General features: G+C 40.1%; 1 protein-coding gene across 6 annotated transcripts in view; it reads left to right on the top strand.

Annotated features, from left to right (window-relative positions):
- The window catches only part of LOC134344680 (centrosomal protein of 128 kDa), a 664526-nt gene that overhangs the window by 176150 nt on the left and 464961 nt on the right, over positions 1–23415 (top strand). For all 6 annotated transcript variants that reach the window (XM_063044801.1, XM_063044787.1, XM_063044794.1 and 3 more), the window contains one exon: positions 10801–10961. In XM_063044801.1, coding sequence (XP_062900871.1) covers positions 10801–10961 — 161 coding nt within the window. The remainder of the gene's footprint in view (positions 1–10800; positions 10962–23415) is intronic.

Genomic DNA, 23415 nt, shown 5'->3' with positions numbered 1-23415 from the left:
TAGTACTCCAGAATGTGTCATTTCATTAGATGCTGAGAAAGCTTTTGACAGAGTTGAATGGCCATATCTATTTAGTGTGCTTGAGAAATTTAGTTTTAGTCCGATATTTATATCTTGGATTAAATTGTTATATCATACCCCTGTAGCTTCGGTTTTTACTAATAATCAAAGATCTCCCTTTTTTCGCTTATTTTGGGGTACTAGGTAGGGATGTCCTCTTAATCCATTACTATTTGATATCGCTCTAGAACCTTTAGCAATTGCTATTCGAGATTCACCTAATATCCTTGGTATTACCCATGGGAATAAGATACATAAGTTATCATTACATGCAGACGATTTGTTTTTATATATTTCTAATCATGAGAAATCCATTCCCGCAGTTTTATCCTTGTTGGATCAGTTTAGTAATTTTTCTGGTTATAAGTTGAACCTTAATAAGAGTGAACTGTTTCCCTTAAATATGCAGGTTCCAATTTATGGATGTTTACCATTTAGACTGGTTACCAACTATTTTACTTATTTAGGGGTTAAAATTACAAAAAAGCACAAGGATTTATGTAAGGCTAATTTTTTTTACCTTTAATTGATCAGATTCAACATCTGTTTACTAAATGGCCACCAAAGTCTCTGTCATTGATAGTTCGGATCAATGCTATCAAGATGATTATTTTACTTAAATTCTTGTATTTATTTCAAGTGGTGCCAATTTTTATTCGGAGATCCTTTTTTGATAATGTTGATTCTAAAATTTCTTCATATATATGGCAGAGTAAAAATCCTAGGTTAGGTAAAAGATATTTACAAAAGTCTAAAAAGAAGGGTAGTTTGGCATTGCCGAATTTTAGATTTTACTACTGGGCAATTAATACTCAATATTTAAAATTTTGGTCATGGGACTTGGACATAATTTCAAGTCCACATTGGCTAAATCTTGAAGGTAAGTCTGTACAAGGGCTTTCACTGGGTTCTATCTTAGGGACTTTGCTTCCCTTTGCTCTTTCTAAATTGCATAAACAAATGGATAATCCAATAAGTAAAGATACTTTACGAATATGGTTTTAATTTCGAAAATTTTTTGGGTTGAATCAATTTATTCTAGCAAGTCCTATTATATCTAATTTTTTTTTCAACCGTCTATTATGAGTCAAGTCTATTTGGCTTGGAAAACCAAAGATACATTATGATTTCGTGATCTATTTTTGGATAATTGTTTCATGTCCTTTGAACAATTATCTAATAAATATAAGTTGCCTAGATCCCATTTCTTTAGATATTTACAGATTAGAAACTTTTTAAATACTGTTCTTCCTACCTTCCTGAATCTATATCCAACGGGTATTTTGGAAAATGTTTTTAATTTAAATCCTTTTCAGAAAGGTATGATAGCAACTATTTATAATATAATTATGAAAATACGTCCAGATGTATCTAATAAAATTAAGAATGATTAAGAAAGGGAACTTAAGCTTACTTTACCTATTGAACAATGGGAAAAAATTCTTCAATTAGTTAACTCATCCTCTATATGTGCTAAACATGCGTTGATACAGTTTAAAGTAGTGCACAGGGCTCATATGTCTATGGATATATTAACATGTTATTACTCCCATATAAATCCTGTATGTGGTAGATGTCACTCTGAGATAGCTTCTTTAACTCATATGTTTTGGTCCTGTCCTTTTTTGAAAAAACACTGGAAAGATATCTTTGATATTATTTCAACTGTTCTGAGTATTGATTTACAACCTTACCCTATTACCGCAATTTTTGGTTTACCAATGATAGAACCAAATCATTTAACCTCTTCAGCTTGTTGATGATTGCATTTCTTACATTAATGGCTAGAAGATCCATTTTGCTGATTTGGAAAGAGATCAATCCTCCCACCCCATTTCATTGGTTCTCTCAAACTATGTTATGTTTAAATTTAGAGAAAATCAGAAGTGTCATTTATGATCCTTCTATTAAGTTTGAAAAGACTTGGAGGCCATTTATTCAACACTTCCATATGATGTAATTTGACCTTTTCCAAACTTGTTCTATTTCTTTTAAATATATGCAGAGAGGAGCGGAGTCAATGACACTAATGGTTCTTTTTGACGTTACATAACAGCCCATGTCTTTTTCTTTTCCTTAGTTTAATTGGTTAGCATTGTTTATATTAGTTTCTTTTGTTTTTTTTCCTTTTTCATGCTATTTCTGTTTTTTGTATATTATATTCGTATTTTGTACGATTTTGGGAGGTTTAATACCTGTGTGCCAATTGAGTTTATATTTATATATGTTAATTATTAACAGTGTAATCCCAATAGTTTTGTATTAATACAATGTTATGTTTAACATTTTGATATTAATAAAAAGATTGAAAAAGAAAAAGAAGGACTTTAAAGCCGATTTTTTCCCCAAGCTTAAAAATCTTCTTTTCTTCATCAATGGTTACTATACGTTCAATTGAAATTCTGTATTGTGTCTTCTCGTTTACCTCCCCCCTCCTCCATATCAGCTGAGATTTGATCTGGTTTTATTGGATTTCAGTAACCCAAATGGAAAGGGTGCTGACACAATGCTGCTGAATAGTGAGTCCCTGTATTTATAAGATGGTGAAAATCAAAAAAAGAATCTGCAGTTCCTGGAAATCTAAAACAAAAGCAAAAAATACTGGAAATACTCAGCAGGTCTGGCTGCATCTGTGGGAAGAGAGGCAAGTCAATGTTTCAGTTGGAGACCCTTTGTGAGAACATTGACTCTTTTCCTCTTCCCACAGATGTGACCTGATATGCTGAGTGCTTCAAGCTTTTTCTGCTGGGATGGAGTCTGATTTAGAAGAAAACTGATTATTGGTTTATTATCATCACCTGTACCGTACCAAGATACAGTGGAAAGCTTGTCTTTTACAGTATGGGGTTCAATTCCCACCACTGTCTGTAAGGATTTGTCACTCTCCCTGTGACCGTGGGAGTTTTCTCCAGATGCTCTGGTTTCTTCTCACATTCTGAAAGAAGTGTCAGTTACTGTTCATAAGACGTGGACATGCTATATTACCGCTGGAAGCATGACCTCACTTGTGGGTTGGCCCCAGCACATTTCACTGTATGTTTCAATGTTTTGATGTACATATGACAAGTGAAGCTAATCTTTAAAGCTTTAAAACTTTAAATCTTTAATCTAATCCCTCTTCCCTTCACATTGACCATATCCCTACCTCCTGCATATTCCTGTACCTACATCTCTTAAGAGCTTCCATGCTGTCTGTATCCACCATCACCGCAAGTAGTTTATTCTATATTCCGGCCAGTCACCACTCTCTGCGTTAAAAAAAAAACCTGCCTCGCACACATCCTTTGTACTTTGCCCCACTCACTTTAACTACATGCCCTCTACTATTAGGCATTTCAATCCTAGGAAAAAGATATTGACCATCTAGTCTATTTACACCTCACACAATTTTGAAAACTTCTATAAATCCCTGCTTGGCCTCCATTGTGCTGCAGAAAACAGCCCCAGCTTGTCTGGCCTCTTCAGGCAGCATCTTGATAAACCGCCTATGCTCCCTCTCTAAAGCCTCCACATTGTTATGTGCACTGCACTTTTTTGGAAGCTTTTCCATCTTGTTCTGCTGTGTTATCGTTGCACCTTACTATACCTCAATGTACTATGTAATAACTTGATCTGTATAAACTGAGTGCAGAGATGGAGGGTTAAATGTTAGCTTTATTTGTCACATGTACACAGAAACAAACAGTGAAATGCGTAATTTTTGCATCAACGAGCAACATGGTCCAAGGATGTGCTGGAGGCAACTTGCAAGTGTCACCATGCCTCTGATGCCAACAAAGCATGCCATAACCTGTATATTTTTGGAATGTGGGAGGAAATTGGAGCAATTTATTACTCCAGGGGCATGGATTAGATGAATGGTCATAGTCTTTTCCTCAGTGTTAGAAAGTTCAAAACTAGAGGGCACCAATAAAGGTAAGATTTAAAAGTGATCTAACAAGATTAGCCGTGTAACTTCTTTACACAGAGCATAGTGACTACCTGGAATGAGCTGAGAGAGGAAGGGGTCAAAGTGATTACATTGCAACATTTAAGAGGTGTTTGGATTAGTACATAGAAGGGAAGGGCTTGGCAGTTTGTAGGTCAAGCGTGGGTAATTGGGACTGGTAGGGGATGCTGGAGTTAGCATGAAGCAGATGGGCTGAAGAACCTGTTTCAGTACTGTGTTACTATATGAGTTTAAGTAAATAAAATCATAGAAAGGTGTAGAATGGCGATAGACCCAATGGTCAGTCAAATCTGTGCTGGTTATTGGGCACTAATCCTACACTCAGTGGCCACTTTATTGGGAACACCTGTACATCTGCTAATTAATAATAAATAAATAAATAAACAAATAAGCATTAACTATTGAGAACATGAGATGAGGAGTCCTTGAAAGTGAGCCGATAGGTTGTGGGAATAGTTTAGTGATGGGGCAAGTGATGTTGAATGCAGTTATTCCCTCTGGTTCAAGACTCTGATGGTTGAAGGGTAACTACAAACAGTGAGCGGCAATTCTTTGAGCAAGAGTGCCTTGTTAATGAGAGAAGTCAGAGGAGAATGGCCAGATTGATTCAAGCTGATAAGAAGGCGACAGTAACTCAGATAATCATGTGCTACAGCAGTTGTGTGCAGAAGAACATCTCTAATGCACAACATGTTGAACGTCAAAGTAAATAGGCTACAACAGCAGATGGCCACAAGCATACACTCAGTGGCTGCTTTATTAATACCTTATAAAATGACCACTGAGTCTTTATCAATCCCATTTTATATTCTCAAGTCTGCCCAGCATCTATTACAGTATTCTCTCTCACAGAAGGGTCAACTTACAGTTAGATATTTGGGATGTGACAGGTGGAATCCCATTTGGCATGTCCTGTCGACCCTAACCAATTTAATTGATGCACCATAGAAACCATTCTGTCTCGTAGCATAACTACTTGGGAACAAGGGTGTAGGAATGGATATAGGGGAGAAGGAAGAAAAAGAAGAGAGTAAAGTTGTTTGCACCGTTAGTGATAAACAGAGAGTAAGAGGTGGAGAATTTCTTAAATGCATTTATTTTAATGCTAGGAGCATTGTAAGAAAGGTGGATGAGCTTAGAGCATGGATTGATACCTGGAAATATGATGTTGTAGCTATTAGTGAAACATGGTTGCAGGAGGGGTGTGATTGGCAACTGAATATTCCTGGATTTCGTTGCTTCAGGTGCGATAGAATCGGAGGGACAAGAGGGGGAAGTGTTGCATTGCTTGTGAGAGAAAATATTACAGCGGTGCTCTGGCAGGATAGATTAGATGGCTCGTCTAGGGAGGCTATTTGGGTGGAATTGAGGAATGGGAAAGGTGTAGTTGCACTTATAGGGGTGTATTATAGACCACCTAATGGAGAGTGAGAATTGGAGGAGCAAATTTGTAAGGAGATAGCAGATATTTGTAGTAAGCACAAGGTTGTGATTGTGGGAGATTTTAATTTTCTACACATAGACTGGGAAGCCCATACCGTAAAAGGGCTGGATGGTTTGGAGTTTGTAAAATGTGTGCAGGATAGTTTTTTGTAGCAATACATAGAGGTACGAACTAGAGAAGGGGCAGTGTTGGATCTCCTGTTAGGGAATGAGATAGGTCAGGTGACAGAGGTTTGTGTTGGGGAGCAGTTTGGGTCCAGCGATCACAATGCCATTAGTTTCAATGTAATTATGGAGAATGATAGGTCTGGACCCAGGGTTGAGGTTTTTGATTGGAGAAAGGCTAACTTTGAGGAGATGTGAAAGGATTTAGAAGGAGTGGATTGGGACAATTTGTTTTATGGGAAGGGTGTAATAGAGAAATGGAGGTCATTTAAAGGTGAAATTTTGAGGGTACAGAATCTTTATGTTCCTGTTAGGTTGAAAGGAAAGGTTAAAAGTTTGAGAAAGCCATAGTTTTCAAGGGATATTGGAAACTTGGTTCGGAAAAAGAGAGATATCTACAATAAATATAGGCAGCATGGAGTAAATGAGGTGCTTGAGGAATATAAAGAATAAAAAGAATCTCAAGAAAGAAATTAGGAAAGCTAAAAGAAGATACGAGGTTGCTTTGGCAAGTAAGGTGAAAATAAATCCAAAGGGTTTCTACAGTTATATTAATAGCAAAAGGATAGTGAGGGATAAAATTGGTCCCTTAGAAAATCAGAGTGGCCGGCTATGTGCGGAGCCAAAAGAGATGGGGGAGATTTTGAACAATTTCTTTTCTTCGGTATTCACTAAGGAGAAGGATAGTGAATTGTGTAAGGTAAAGGAAACAAGTAGGGGAGTTATGGAAACTATGATGATTTAAGAAGAGAAAATACTGGTGCTTTTAAGGAATATAAAAGTGGATAAGTCTCCGGGTCCTGACAGGATATTCATTAGGACCTTGAGGGAAGTTAGTGTAGAAATAGCAGGGGCTCTGACAGAAATATTTCAAATGTCATTGGGAATGGGGATGGTGCCGGAGGATTGGCGTATTGCTCATATTGTTCCATTGTTTAAAAAGGGTTCTAAGAGTAAACCTAGCAATTATCGGCCTGTAAGTTTGACGTCAGTGGTGGATGAATTAATGGAAAGTATTCTTAGTGATGTTATATATAATTATCTGGATAGACAGGGTCTGATTAGGACAGTCAACATTGATCTGTGCGTGGAAGGTCATGTTTGACAAATCTTACTGAATTTTTTGAAGAGGTTACTAGGAAAGTTCATGAGAGCAAAGCAGTGGATGTTGTCTATATGGACTTCAGTAAGACCTTTGACAAGGTTCCACACGGAAGGTTAGTTAGGAAGTTTCAATCGTTAGGTAATAATATTGAAGTAGTAAAATGGATTCAACAGTGGTTGCATGGGAGATGCCAGAGAGTAGTGGTGGATAACTGTTTGTCAGGTTGGAGGCTGGTGACTAGTGGTGTACCTCAGGGACTGTACTGAGTCCAATGTTGTTTGTCATATACATTAACGATCTGGATGATGGGGTGGTAAATTGGATGAGTAAGTATGCAGATGATACTAAGATAGGTGGCGTTGTGGATAATGAAGCAGGTTTTCAAAGCTTGCAGAGAGATTTAGGCCAGTTAGAAAAGTGGGCTGAAAGATGGCAGATGGAGTTTAATGCTAATAAGTGTGAGGTGCTACATTTTGGTAGGACTAATCAAAATAGGACATACATGGTAAATGTTAGGGCATTGAAGAATGCGGTAGAACAGAGGGATCTAGGAATACCTTTGCATCGTGTCCTGAAGGTGGAATCTCATGTGGATAGGGTGGTGAAGAAAGCTTTTGGTATGCTGGCCTTTATAAATCAGAGCATTGAGTATAGGAGTTGGGATGTAATGTTAAAATTGTACAAGGCATTGGTAAGGCCAGATTTGGAGTATTGTGTACAGTTCTGGTCACCAAATTATAGGAAAGATGTCAACAAAATAGAGAGAGTACAGAGAAGATTTACTAGAATGTTACCTGGGTTTCAGCACCTAAGTTAGAGAAAGGTTGAACAAGTTAGGTCTTTATTCTTTGGAGCGTAGAAGGTTGAGGGGGGACTTGATAGAGGTATTTAAAATTATGAGGGGGGATAGATAGAGTTGATGTGGATAGGCTTTTTCCATTGAGAGTAGGGGAGATTCAAACAAGAGGACATGAGTTGAGAGTTAAAGGGCAAAAGTTTAGGGGTAACATGAGGGGGAACTTCTTTACTCAGAGAGTGGTGGCTGTGTGGAAAGAGCTTCCAGCAGGAGTGGTTGAGGCAGGTTCGATGTTGTCATTTAAAGAAAAATTGGATAGGTATATGGTCAGGAAAGGAATGGAGGGTTATGGGCTGAGTGCAGGTTGGTGGGACTAGGTGAGAGTAAGCATTCGGCACGGACTAGAAGGGCCGAGATGGCCTGTTTCTGTGCTGTAATTGTTGTATGGTTATATGGTATGGCAGCTGCTATGTGACCACAAGAAACTGTAGAGAGTTGTGGACACAGTTCAACACATCACACAAACCAGCCTCCCCTCTATAGACTCTGTCAATATTTCTTTCTGCGTCAGGTAATCAGCCAGCATAATCAAAACTACCCCCATCCCAGACATTCTCTCCCCTCTCCCATTGGGTAGAAGATACAAAAGCCTGAAGGCATGTACCACAAGGACAGTTCTGCCATTTAATTATTGAGTCTGCTCATGAATAGTCATTGCCTTAAGACAACGAGATTTTGGTGTTAGGACACTTTGTTATAATTTTACAGTGCCTTTGTCAAATCACACCTGCAGTATTGTGTGAACTTGTGGTCTCCTTACCTGTTGAAATGCACCTTTTGTAGAGGGAATGTCAGACTGACTCTTGTAATGATAGGCAAACAACAGGAATTCTGCAGATGCTGGAAATTCAAGCAACACACATAAAAGTTGCTGGTGAACGCAGCAGGCCAGGCAGCATCTGTAGGAAGAGGTGCAATCGACATTTCAGGCCGAGACCCTTCGTCAGGACTAACTGAAGGAAGAGTGAGTAAGGGATTTGAAAGTTGGAGGGGGAGGGAGAGATCCAAAATGATAGGAGAAGACAGGAGGGGAAGGGATGGAGCCAAGAGCTGGACAGGTGATAGACAAAAGGGATACGAGAGGATCATGGGACAGGAGGTCCAGGAAGAAAGACAAGGAGGCGGGGGGGGGGGACCCAGAGGATGGGCAAGGGGTATATTCAGAGGGACAGAGGGAGAAAAAGGAGAGTGAGAGAAAGAATGTGTGTATAAAAATGAGTAACAGATGGGGTACGAGGGGGAGGTGGGGCATTAGCAGAAATTAGAGAAGTCGATGTTCATGCCATCAGGTTGGAGGCTAACCAGACGGAACATAAGGTGTTGTTCCTCCAACCTGAGTGTGGCTTCATCTTTACAGTAGAGGAGGCCGTGGATAGACATGTCAGAATGGGAATGGGATGTGGAATTAAAATGTGTGGCCACTGGGAGATCCTGCTTTCTCTGGCGGACAGAGCGTAGGTGTTCAGCAAAGTGGTCTCCCAGTCTGCGTCGGGTCTCGCCAATATATAAAAGGCCACATCGGGAGCACCGGACGCAGTATATCACCCCAGTCGACTCACAGGTGAAGTGTTGCCTCACCTGGAAGGACTGTTTGGGGCCCTGAATGGTGGTAAGGGAGGATGTGGCCTTTTATATATTGGCGAGACCCGACGCAGACTGGGAGACCACTTTGCTGAACACCTACGCTCTGTCCGCCAGAGAAAGCAGGATCTCCCAGTGGCCACACATTTTAATTCCACATCCCATTCCCATTCTGACATGTCTATCCACGGCCTCCTCTACTGTAAAGATGAAGCCACACTCAGGTTGGAGGAACAACACCTTATATTCCGTCTGGTTAGCCTCCAACCTGATGGCATGAACATCGACTTCTCTAACTTCCGCTAATGCCTCACCTCCCCCTCGTACCCCATCTGTTACTTATTTTTATACACACATTCTTTCTCTCACTCTCCTTTTTCTCCCTCTGTCCCTCTGAATATACCCCTTGCCCATCCTCTGGGTCCCCCCCCCTTGTCTTTCTTCCCGGACCTCCTGTCCCATGATCCTCTCGTATCCCCTTTTGCCTATCACCTGTCCGGCTCTTGGCTCTATCCCTCCCCCTCCTGTCCTCTCCTATCATTTTGGATCTCCCCCTCCCCCTCCAACTTTCAAATCCCTTACTCACTCTTCCTTCAGTTAGTCCTGACGAAGGGTCTCGGCCTGAAACGTCGACTGCATCTCTTCCTAGAGATGCTGCCTGGCCTGCTGCGTTCACCAGCAACTTTTATGTGTGTTGCTTGTAATGATAGGATTGTTGTCTGTAGGACTGTAGATACTGAATGGATTACACCTGTATTCAGTGAATTTTAGAAGAATGAAAGAAGATTGCCTCCAAATTAAATACTATTTCACTGGAAGAGGCTCAGAGATGGTTCACTAGGAGGATCCAACCATGATGTGTCCTATGTTATAAACACAAGAGATTATGCAGATGCTGGAAATTCAGAACAGCATGCACAAAATGCTGGAGAAACTCAACCTGTTGATGAAGTGACTTGATGAAGGGTTTTGGCCTGAAACACTGACTGTTTATTCTTCATCATGGGTGCTGCCTAACCTGCTGAGTTCTTCAGAATTTTGTGTGCGTTGTCATAGAGTTGTACAGCACAGAAATGGCCCTTTCAGTTCTTTGTGTCTGTGCTGACCATTGTGTTTAACTATAACAGTATAATTTATCTACATTTGGCCTGTAGCCCTTCTATACCTTGGTAATTGAAGTGCTTGTCTAGAATCCATGAGACACACGTCAGGAGTGTGCTGGACCACTTTCTGCTTGCCTAAGTCAATGCACCTCCAACAATTCTCAAGATTTTCAGCACCATCCAAGAAATAAGGCAAGATTGATACTAAGTTTTGACCCAATATGTTGGCATATCCTCCCCCCCCACACAGATGTTTAACCCACTGAGTTCCTCGTGCAGGTTGCTTGTTACTCTGGATTCCAACATCTATAGTCTCTTATGATCCTTCAAATTTCAAACTCATTTGCTTTAAGGGTTAAATGCTTGAAGGATAGATAATAGATTTCAATCTTAAAATAAATTAGAGATTTGCTTCAGAAATAAATCCTAGATCATTGGTCACCAATATCGAGAAGGTTTTTTGATACAGATTCTGATTTGCTCTTTCCCCTTCCTTCATTTTTCCACCTTGCTAAACGTTCAATGTCTTGTGTTATAGTGGCTGCAAGATCCGAGCTTGAGAAGCAGGTGCTGGAAAAGCAGATTTTGGAGCTCAGGGCACAGCTGAATGAAGATGCTATCCGGTCTGAAGTAGGAGAGCTGAAACAATCGCTTGAGAGAAAAGAGAAACAGAAAATGGAACTGTCTGCACAGGTTGAGGTACCGCCACCGGGATTGGGGAGTGGGAGGGGAGTCTCTGCATTTCTGGAAATATGTTTTGCAATTCGAATTGACCAAAGTAACACTTTCCTTTTAATGCATATCTTTTGTCATGCATAATGCCAGAAAATGTGCTTATTCCTGGTAGGTTGTTGTGAAGAGCTAGTATTTAAAGTTTGTTCTGGGAGGTTTACTTATGGATATTTAGAAAGTTGAGCCTGTTTATTCAGCCTCACTTTTACTCTAGGCTGGTATCCTAATCTGTACTCTCTGATTTGCTATAATGCACCCTCATTTGTCCTTCAGGCTGCAAGGCCTGTGGTAATCAGATACTCTCAGGTGCATTAAGAAGGAGAGCATGAACTTTTGTTTCACATTTGCTGCTGGAATCCAGCATCAGAACCACACAGATTCCCTGTGAATGGTTGGAACTGACATTGCCAAAGGGAAGTTAACAACACCCACCCCACAGAACTATAAATCATTCTGTCTTGTAAAATATAAGTGGCAGCTGCAAACAATCTGCTAGAGAAACTGAGCAGTTTGGGCAGCATCTGTGGGGGGAAAGGAATTGTTTGATGCAGGGTTTGACCATTAAACTCAACAATTCCTTGCCTGACCTACTAAGTTTCTCTAGCAGATTGTTTGTTGCTCCAGGTTCCAGTATCCGCAGTCTCTTAGTGGCTTTACAAGGCATTGGTTGGAACCAAGTTGGTATATTGTGTGGAGTTTTGGGCCCCTTATCTGAGAAAGGATGTGCTGACATTGGAGAGGATTTTGAGGAAGTTTGTGAGAATTTTCCTGAGAATGAAAGGGTTAATGTATGGGGAGCATTTGATAGCTCTGGGCCTGTGCTCACTAGAGTTTAGAAGAATGAGTGGGTATCTCATTGAAAGCTTTTGGATATTGAAAGGCCTGGATAGAGTGAATGTGGAGAGGATATTTTCCAATAGTAAGAGAGTCGAGGACCAGAGGGCATAGCCTCTGAATAGAAGGACATCCATTTAGAACAGAGATGAGAGGGAATTTCTTTTGCCAGAGGGTTCTGGATCTGTGGAATTTGTTGCCACAACTTTGGCCAGCTCCTTTCTCCTGCCTCTGTAATTCTCTTTAGTTCACTGTAATACTGATACATTTGACTTTATCTTCTCCCTCTCAAACTACAGGGTGAATTCTGTCGTATTATGATCACTGCCTCCTAAGGGTTCCTTGTTTGCATCCTGAGCTGCAAGCTCACTTTAGCAGCTGGTGGATGCTTGGTCAGTTGGAGTTTCTGGTTAAGATATTGCAGTTTTAAATTTTATTATATTTTACCTCATTAATGAAGCCAGTAATATTACAGTTGTTTTCTGGGGTTGGAGATACACATGTATGGTGATGGACATGATGTGATATTTACAGCTTCACTCTGTTTTGAACAAACTTCCACTTAGTTGGACATGTGTTGTGGATGAATTCTTGGAAGGATAGACAATGGACAGATTTTTATGATTTCCCTTGAGATGGCCTGTCCAGTACAGTTCTGATTGTTATCAATCATATCTCCTCTGTTTCCTGCACCTCTGTCCTGTTCTCTGCATCTCCAAACCAGAATAAAGAGAGATTAGCTTTATTTGTCACAGGTATATCGAGACATCAAAACATACTCTCTGTGTCTACTTTAATAGGTACCTCCTATATGTTTTGTGGTCTTTGCAGCTGTAGTTCATCCACTTTAAGGTTCAATGTGTTGTGTGTACAGAAATGCCCTTCTTTACACCAGTGTTGTAACACATGCGTACTTGAGTTAGTATCTCCCTTCTGTCAGCTTGAACCAGTCTGGCCATTTTCCTCTGACCTCTCAAGGTGTTTTCTCCCACAGAGGTGCTGCTCACTAGATGTTTTTTTCATACCATTTTCTGTAAACTCTAGAGATTGTTGTCCATGGAAGTCCCAGGAGATCAGTTTCTGAGATATTCAAATCACCCCTTCTGGCACCAGCAAGGTCAAAGTCACTTGATAACATTTCTTCCCTATCCGGATGTTTGGTCTGAACAACAGCTGAACCTCTTGACCATGTCTGCATGCTTTTATGGATTGATTGGCTGATTAGATATTTGCATTAACGAGCAGGTTTTCCAGTCTACCCAATAACGTGGACACTGAGTGTAAGTAATTCAAAAGAGGAATAATGAGTTATTTTAGCATAATATAAAGAGTGTTTATGGGTTCATGAACTGCTCAGAAACTCGATGAAATGATGAGAAGGCATATTTCAACCTAAAGGACTCAATATTGAATTGAATAATTTCAGTTAACCACACTTTTTCTCTCTCTCCACAGGTGTGCTTGTACCTTTCTGTTCAAATTTATTTTCTTTCCTGCCTCTAAATGCTACCTCCTAAAGTAGTTGTTGGTGTTTCTGTTCTCTCTACTCCTCCCTTTCTGCAACATCGCTGTCTTCTCACATTTCCGACCATTTGAAGGGTTCCTGAACTGGAGTTTTGACTGTCTGCCTCTCCACTTGGAGGCTGGTTGATCTTCTGCGTGCCCTCCAGCATGTTCTGTATTTGTTGCTCATTTGACTGCCTTGTTCATAACCAAACTGGGCTTAATCGGTATCAGAAGCAATGGGTGTGAAAAGCATTGTAGCTGCATTCTCGCCTGTGATCTGTGCCTGGTGTCAAAGTGATGTTGTAAGGGCTAAAGGGCTGAGTAAAAATTAGGCTCTGGTTGGATAATATGAGATATCCATGGATGGAAGTGTTTAAGTTAGAATAAGAACAGAAAATTTGATGACTGGGGAGTTAAGCAGCAAGTAAATATTTCCATGGAGGGGATTAAACAGTTGATGTTTTAGGCTGAGACCCTTTATCAGGATTGGAAAGGAAGGAACAGATGCCATAATAAGACGGTGGCAGGAGAAGGACTACATGCTGGCAACAATAGGTGAGAACAGGTGAGGGAAAATTGGGTGGCTGGGGGAGGAGGTATGACTTAAGAGAAGCAAAATGAGCTGCTTTAAAATGTTGCACTCACATCTACTCTGATGAAGTGCTTTGAGAGATTGGTCAGGACTAGAATTAATTCCTGCCTGAGCAAGAACCTGGACCCACTGCAATCAGCCTACTGTCACAACAAGACTACAGCAGAAGCAATCTTACTGGCTTTTCACTTGGCTTTGGAGCATGTAGGCAATAGCAATACATGTATCAGTCTGTTGTTTATTGATTACATCACAGAGTTCAATACCATTATAACCTCAATAATAAAACACAGTCTTCAAAACCAAAGCCGCTATACGTCTCTCTGCAACTGAATCCTTGACTACCTTATCAGGAGACCACAGTCAGTACGGATAGGAAATAACGTCTCCTCATTGACAATCAACAGGATGCACCTCAAAGGTGCATATTTAGCCCACTGCCCTTCTCTCTCTACAATCATAACCATGTGGAGAGGCACAGCTCATATGCTATCTATAAATTCGTTGATGACACAACTTTTTGGCAGAATCTGAGGAGGTGTACAGGAGTGAGATACAGTAGATTGGCTGGTCCAGTGGTGTCGCAACAACAATCTTGCACTCAATGTCAACAAGACCAAATAATTGTTTGTTGGCTTCAGGAAGGGGGAGTTGGGAGAACACCCACCAAAAGAGGCTGCAGATGGTTATGGACTCAGCCAGCTCCATCACAAGCACAACTGTCCTCATCACCAAGAACACCTTCAAAGGTTGGTGCCTCGGGAAGATGGCATCCGTCATTAATGACCCTCATCATTTGGGACATGTCATCATTACTCCTATCAGGGAGGAGGTAAAGGCGACTGGAGACCTACACTTGGAGTTCTAGGACCAACTTCCTCCCCTCTGCCATCAGATTTCTGAATGGTCCAGGAACCCATGAGCACTACTTCACCATTTTGTTCTCTTTTTGAATTATTTTATATATTCTTATTGTAACTTACAGTATTTTTATGTATTGTACTTTAGGTAGATAGGGTTGTAAAGGGCTTTTGGCACATTGGCCTTCATAAATCGAAGTATTGAGTACAGGAGTTGGGATGTTATGTTAAAGTTGTATAAGATGTTGGTGAGGCCAAATTTGGAGTGTTGTGTGCAGTTCTGGTTTCTTACATGCAGGAAAGATATTAATGAATTTGAAAGTGTGCAGAGAAAATTTACAAAGATGTTGCTGGTACTTGAGGACCTAAGTTATAAGGAAAGGTTAAATATATTAAGACTTTATTCCATGGAGTGTAGGAGAATAAAGGGAGATTTGACAAAGGTATACAAAATTATGAAGGTTATAGATATGGTAAAACAAGTAGGCTTTTTCCACTGAGGTTGCGTGAGACTAGAACTAGAGGTCATGGGTTAAGGATGAAAGGAGAAATATGTAAGGGGAAGCTGAAGGGGAACTTCTTCACTGGGGGTGACATGAGTGTGGCATGAGCTCCCAGTGGAAGTGGTGGATAGGGGTTCGATTGCAAAATTTATGTCAAATTTGGATGAGTACATGGTGGGAGGGTTATGGAGGGCTACGGTCGATGGGACGAGGCAGAATAATAGTTCAGCGTGAACTAGATAGGCCGAAGGACCAGTTCCTGTGCTGTAGTGTTCTATAGCTTTATGACTCTGATTCTATTTACTTCTGTCGCAAAATAACAGATTTCACCACATATGTCAGTGATAATAAATCTGATTCCGATAAAAATTGTTGGGGGGGTGGAGATGGGGTTTACAGCAAATGAGCATATTGAAATGTGTTATAAACTGTTTATAAAGCAATCCACCTCGTGCCTAATATAAAACACTGGAACTGGAGGCAACCATGCATTGGAAGGAACCAGATGTAGAAAGAATTACTGTGATTTGGCTGCAGGAAAAATTAAGATTGGGAATTAAACATTGCAGGGTATAACATATTTAATAAAGAAAGCAGCAAGAAAGGAGATGTGATTTAGCAGTACTTATTAAGGATGGCATAACGACTGAAGGGATTGCTATCAGGAAGACAAAAATAGACTGCACAGACTGATAAAGATTCAATCTCACTTACGGATGTGATTGAAGAGACCTTCAGCTGTTCTGGAGAGTCAGAGGAAGAAACATATAGACAAATTAGGAACATTCAGGTAAAAGAAAGATGAAGATAAAATAGTGTTCCATCAATATGTACCAAATTCCTTCCAAATTCAAGTATGCAACAAGTTGAACATAAGGGGATTTGCTATTGGATCTAATGATGGAATGTGAACCAGAGCAGATAAAAGTTATAATAGCAGGGGAATGTTTTGGCTTTAATGATCATAATTTAGTGCACTTTAAGATGGCAATAAAACATGGCATGAATATGATGAAAAGCAGTTTCACCTACTGGGGAGAAAAGCTGACTTTGAGAGGCTGAAAATAGAACTTGGAATGATACCAGAAATATGACGGTACACACATTAGGAAGGGATGAACTGACTGGATCTCTTTTCCCTTGTGCATAGGGGCTGAGGGTGACCTAAAGAAGTCTTTAAGATGATGAAAAGTTGTGATAGAGTGGGTACAGGGACGATGTTTTCAGTTGTGGAGCAAAGCATGACTAAGGGCCTACAATACTGTTGCTGAAAAGATAAAGAAGGAAGGTTAAATTTCTGCTGAGTAATTCTGAAGTAGATAATTTGACCTACTCATTGGAGGATCAGAGGTGGAAAGGGTTAGCAATTTTAATTTCCTCGGTATGTTTATTTCGGAAGACCTGTCCTGGGTCCAGTGCATAAGTGCAATTGCGAAGAAAGCGTGGCAGCACCTCTAATTAGGAGTTTGTGAAGATTCGGTGTGACGTCTAAAACTGAGAAACTTCTATAGATTTGTAGTGGAGAGCATCACAGCCTGGTATGGAAACACCAATGCCCTTGAACGGAAAATTCAACAAAAAATAGTGGATATGGCCGAGTCCTTCATGGATAAAGCCCTCCCCACCATTGAGCACATCTACTCAAAACGCTGTCGCAGGAAAGCAGCATCCATCATTAGGGACCCCCACCAACCAGGGCCTGTACTCTTCTCAATGCTGCCATTAGGAAGAAGGTACAGGAGGCTCAAGGCTCACACCACCAGGTCCTGGGGCAGTTATTACCTCTCAACTATCAAGCTGTTCACTCAACTTCACTTGCCCCTCTTTTGAAATGTTCCCACAATTAACTCACTTTCAAAGATTCTTCATCATATGTTCTCAATATTTATTGCTTATTTGTTTATTATTATTATTTCTTTCATTTTGTATTTTGCACACTGGTTGAACACCCAAGTTGCTGCGGTCTTTTATTGATTCTATTATGGTTATCTTTCTATGGATTTATTGAGAATGCCTGCAAGAAAATGAATCTCACAGTTGTATATGGTGACATATACATTCCACCGAGTTGCAGCACAGAGCATCATAGGAAGTCATTCCTGCCTGTGGCCATCAAACTTTACAACTCCTCCCTTGGAGGATCAGACACCCTGAGCCAATAGGCTGGTCCTGGACTTATTTCATAATTTACTGGCATAATTTACATATTACTATTTAACTATTTATGGTTCTATTACTATCTATTATTTATGGTGCAACTGTAACGAAAACCAATTTCCCCCGGGATCAATAAAGTATGACTATGACTATATGTACTTTGATAATAAATTTACTTTGAATTGACTGTTCCCACTGACAACTTTTCTTTGTAAACTTCTCTCATATATTAAGAACATCTTCCAAGCCAGTTAATAAAGCATATGAAATGTTTAACCTTGTTTCTAATAAAACATAATCATTTGCAAAATGGTAGACTTTGTCGAAAATTGCAGCAACGTTACCAGAGTAACACACAAAATGCTGGAGGAACTCAGCAGGTCAGGCAACATCTATGGAGAGGAATAAGCAGTAGACTTTTTGGGCCCAGGCTGTTCATCAGGACTGGAAAGGAAAACAGCAATATTGCCAATTATGTTGGCAATAGTTAATGTATAAACAGTCTTCCTTGGCCCTTTGAGTCCCAAGGGTGGTGTGGTCGAGTAGTGGATAACGTAATGCCAGCAATCACTGATTGAGGTTTGATTTCTGCTGCTGTCTAAAAAGTTTGTACATTCTCCCTGTAACCATGTGGGTTTTCTCCCTATGCCCTGGTTTCTTCCAATGTTCCAAAGACATACAGGTTAGGGTTGGTAAGTTGTGGGTGCTGTGTAGGTGCTAGAGCATGGAGACTCTTGCGGGCTGACCCACAACCCTCACTGATCTGATTTGACGCGTTTGTCTGTATATTTTGATGTTTTGATATGCATGTGACAAATAAAACTAACCTTTAATCTTTTTAATCTTTAAATTGCTTTTCGCGGTGTCTTGCTATATGTGACAATAAGAAACCAATTGCCAATTACGTAAGAAAATATGGTGATTTTTGATTAGCGATGGAGCAGAGGAGTTCAAACTCCATGATTATCTTGGGGTATCCAGGCGACCAGAATAACATTTCCAGCAATCCTGGAAGAAAACAAAATTGATAGTGTTTTGACTATGAGGATGGCTGAGTGGAGGCACGACAACAGCTATATTTCATTTGGAGTTTGAGAAGATTTGGTATGTCTCCAAAAACATTCAAATTTCTACAAATGTACCATGGAGGGCATTCTAACTGGCTGCATCTCCGTTTGGTAGGGTGGGGGGTACTGCACAGAATTGAAGTAAGCTGCAGAGAGTTGTAAACTTAGTCAGCTTCATCTTGAGCCCTAGCCTCCACAGTATCCAGGACATTTTCAAGGAGAGATGCCTCAAAAAGGCATCATCTGTCATTAAGGAACTCCATCACCCAGGTCATGCCTTGCTCTCATTTCTATCATCAGGATGGAGATGAGGAAGTGTGTAGGCACACATTCAATGATTCAGGAACAGCTTCTTACCCTCTGTTGTCCGATTTGTGAATGGATGTTGAACCCATGAACACTACCTCAGTACTTTTTTATTTCTATTTTTGCACTACTAATTTAACTAATATATATATATCCTGTCTCAGCCTGAGGCCTCTGTTGGTCAGAGTTGACCATGAATATTGTGTCCTAGTGTAACGGACTTTGCCTCCACTGACTCCCATTGCCTAGGGTGAATAGCCGTTGTCCCCACCAAACAGTGCAATACGGTGTGAGTTGCCCAATGATCAGCCACGACACAAATATGAAACAATATACAAAGTGCGAGTAAAGAATTATACTTTATAGCAAATTTTGGTGATGGGTTAGTAGCAACAACTAAAAGAAAAGGCGCCACATAAGTAACTTATCAGTCTTGTGCACATAATATTTTAATACGTTGGAGCTCACGCCTCCGATTCCATCCACAACGTCCTTCTGGGATTCCGGCCACCATCCGAACCCCCGAGGTCTGGTATCTGCCGCTCTGGAACCGCTGACCGTTCCCCACATGTCCATCTTCTCTGCTCACCTCCCAAAAAAGCCCGTTCTCCTCAACTCAGCACACATATACAAGATAATAGAACATGACTTCCATTGACTAACAGATGAATACAATTTCCATTATCACATTGTATAACCCAAACATTTCTGTAACAGAGAACCCCTTGCTCAGCAATTAACAGTACAAGAAGCCATTTTAATATAACACTTCAGAGAAGCCATTTTGATAATAAGCGATTAACAGTTAACAGTCCATCTAGTGTTACTGAGAGCCCTACACTAGCTATCTAGACTCTCAAGCCAGGGCAGTACGATATGGAGAGCAAGCTATTGCCCATGTAGCAAACTCCCCCTTTTCACACATCTGATGAATCCAAAGGGATGGCAGAGACTGATACACTTTGGTACCGACAGTATCACAGGAGTTGCCAGTCAGCATTGACCTCAATGTAGGACTGCCTTAAGGACTCAAGACTTGGACTTTTCCCTTGGGTTTACTCCCAAAGCCTTCCCCATAAGTGGGCATAGCTGCAAGGTAGAGGAGGTTGAGATCAGAGTTTTCCTTCTCCCAGATGAGCTGCCAACCACGGCTGATGAGCCCAACTGCCGGAAATGACTGGTTTTAAGGCACCAGTAACCTGCCTTTGCCCCTTGTCTTGTCAGTAGAAACAGTTCCACCGGGCTTGGTAGCTAAGCCACATGTGAAGGCCACAAGTTGGACTTGGTTGTCAGAGGCTATTTGAGGTGCATTTAATAGGTAGTGGGAGCTTGTCCCCATTACCACCCCTGGCTATAAATACTTTAAGGAATTACTTACTGTAATTCACAGTTTTTTCTCTGTTATGTATTGCTTTGTACTGCTACCGCACAGTCAACACATTTCACGACATGTGCCGGGGATATTAAGCCTGATTTTAAGTCTTTTTTTTTCGTAATTTGCAGTTTGTTTTCTTATGAGCATTGGTTGTTTGTCCTTCTCTGTTTGTGTGTAGTTTTTCATTGATTGTATTGTATTCTTTTGTTCTTCTGTGATTGCCCACAAGAAAATGAGTATCAAGCTAGTACACTTTGATAATAAATTTATATTGAACTGTGAACTTTTATGTTATCTGTGGGGTAAATTCCTGCTGGTCTCATTGGTTCCCAACTCTATGATGCAATATAAGCACCACCTAATCATAACAAATATATTAACTGTTATATTTTTAATAATATATTAGCACCAATATCTTAAATGTATTTAGTGACAATATTTTAAAGCAGTTACCTAGCTTTAACACATTTCTTCATTGTGTTTGTTTTTCCCCATTTCTCATGAGCTCATTAGGGGACTTGGCTTAAATGAGTTACCAAGTCAGATTGTGTAACTGAACTGAATTTACATACACTATTAAAAGTAACTTAGTTGCTGGAATGACCTTGCTTAATGACCGTATCTGTTGATAATTCAGTTTCCTTTGGCTCAGTAATTCTTCCTAAATAGCTTTTCTTCCTTTCTCTGAACCCCCACATTCGTCTAGTTTCCAAGAATCATTATGCAGTCAGCAGTGAAGAGAGTATATTGATATTAAAAACTGATTCTTAAAGTGCATTTTAAATTAAACTTGGAATGTACTGTATATTAACTATAAGTTTATGGTTAATAGAATATTGGAATAAGAAAGGAATTTATTTTTACATGATTCTAATAGGATTGTGGAAGAAGTGTGCACTATTGATAGTTTTGTTTAATAATTAGTACTCTAATGGGGAAGAAGTGTTTTAAATTGAAGGATCCTAATAGTCTGCACCATGGGAACAGTGCAATTTTGTCCATCTCTCATTATCTGACAGTGGGTGAATGTGTTAAACATGAGAAGCTTGGTGAAAAGTTGATCTTTATTCTATCCACTCAGGAAGAATGAATTTAACAAAGTGATTTCTCATTATGGGTGAGCGACCGCAGTATATTTTTTTTTGTTTATAAGTATCAATCACAATGTATTTGTTCACTCTGGTAATTTAGAACATAGAACATAGAACAGTTCAGTTCAGGAACAGGCCCTTTGGTCATAAGACATACAAGCAGAATTAAGCCTTTCAGCTCCATTTAGTCTGCTCAGCTTTTCCTTCATGGCTGATTTATTACTCCTTTCAAACCGATTCTCCAGTCTTCTCCCTGTAACCTTTGACACCCTTCCTAGTCAAGAACCTATTAGACTCCACCTTAAATGCACCCAGTGACTTGGTTTCTACAGATTCACCACCCTCTGGCTGGAGAAATTCCTCCTTATCTCTGTTCTAAATGGATGACCTTGTATTCTGAGGCTGTGTGTGCTGGTCCTGGACTTCCCCACTATAGGAAACATGCTCTCCATGTCCACTATATCTAGGCCTTTTAATATTTGATAGGTTTCAATGAGATCCCCTCTCTTTCTTCTAAAGTCCAGCGAGTACAGGCCCAGAACCAAAATAATACTCCTCATACATTAACACTGGCCCATAAGGTCTGTGCCAAATTAAACTAAATCTCATCTGCCTGCTCATTATCCATTCATCACTTGCATTTTTAGATGTCTATAACTCTATGACTCCATCTAAAAACTTCTTAGATGCTAATATCATATCTGCAAATTGTTCACGACCATAAGATAGACAATGTTGATAGAACACAAGTGACAATTGCAGAATGAGGGCTGTATTGGAAAAGCAATTTCATGTGAAGTTCGAGTTGAAATCGAATGCATGGCAGCCATGGCAGGGTTTACAGGCAATCACCTCCTACAAGGCAAAAACTAACATCATAAATAGCTGTGTTGCTTCTCTCCCCAATGATCTGAATGCATTTTATGCTCGCTTTGAGGTTTGATGTTGTGGGCATCACTGAATCGTGGCTGGAAAAAAAAATCATAGTTGGGAGCTTAACATAGAAGGATGCACATTGAATCAAAAGGACAGGCAGGTAGGCAGAGGAGGTGGGGTGACTGTCGGAAAAAAAATGAAATCAAATCCTTAGAAAGAGGTGACATTGGAACAGAAAATGTAGAATCCTTGTGGGTAGGGTTAAGAAACTGCAAGGCAAATGTTCCTGATGGGAGTTATTTACAGGCTTCTGAACAGTAGCCAGGATACAGTGTACAGATTACAATGGGGGATAGAAAAGGATGTAAAAAGGGTAATGTTATGATTGACATGGGGGATTTCAATCAATATACAGGTAGATTGGGAAAATCAGGTTGGTGGTGGATCCCAAGAGAGGGAATTTGTCGAATGCCTATGAAATGGCTTTTAAAGTAGCTTGTGGTTGAACCTGCTAGGAAAAAGGCAATTCTGGATTGGGTGTTGTGTAATGAATCAGATTTGAATCGGGAGCTTAAGGTGAGGGAGCCATTAGGATGCATTGATTATAATATGATAGAAGTTGAGTGAAGGGAATTACAGAGGTAAAAGAGAGGAGCTGGCCAAAATCAATTGGAAAAGGACATCAACAGGGATGACTGCAGAACGGCAATGGCTGGAGTTTCTGGGAGCAATTCCAAAGGTGCAGGATCTATACATCTGAAAGATGAAGAAGTATTCTAATAGGAGGATGTTAAGGGACGTCAAAGACAGAATAAAAGCAAAAATATTGTAAAAAAATTAGTGGGAATTTAGAGGATTGGGATGTTTTTAAAATACAAAAAGCTTAAAAATAAAACATAAGTAGAGAAAAAATGAAAGTAAGCTAGCCAATAATATTGAAGAGGATACAAAAAGTTTTTCTGGGTATATAAAAATTAAAGAGAGGCAGAAGTGGATATTGGACCACTGAAGAGCTAGTAATGTGGGGCAAAGAAATGGTGTCAGTCTTCACTGTGTAATACACTAGCTATATACCACAAATTTGAGTGTCAAGGGGCAGAAGTGAGTGTAGTTGCTATTACTGAGGAGAAGGTGCTTGGAAGCTGAAAGGTCTGAAGACAGTTGAGTTACCTAGACCAGATGGATTATGCCCCAGGGTTCTGAAAGGGGTAGGTGTAGAGATTATGTTGGCATTAGTAGTAATCTTTCAAGTAT

This window comes from Mobula hypostoma, chromosome 1, assembly GCF_963921235.1.
Source record: "Mobula hypostoma chromosome 1, sMobHyp1.1, whole genome shotgun sequence".
Taxonomy (NCBI): Eukaryota; Metazoa; Chordata; class Chondrichthyes; order Myliobatiformes; family Myliobatidae; genus Mobula; species Mobula hypostoma.
This window is presented reverse-complemented; position numbering and strand designations above follow the sequence as displayed.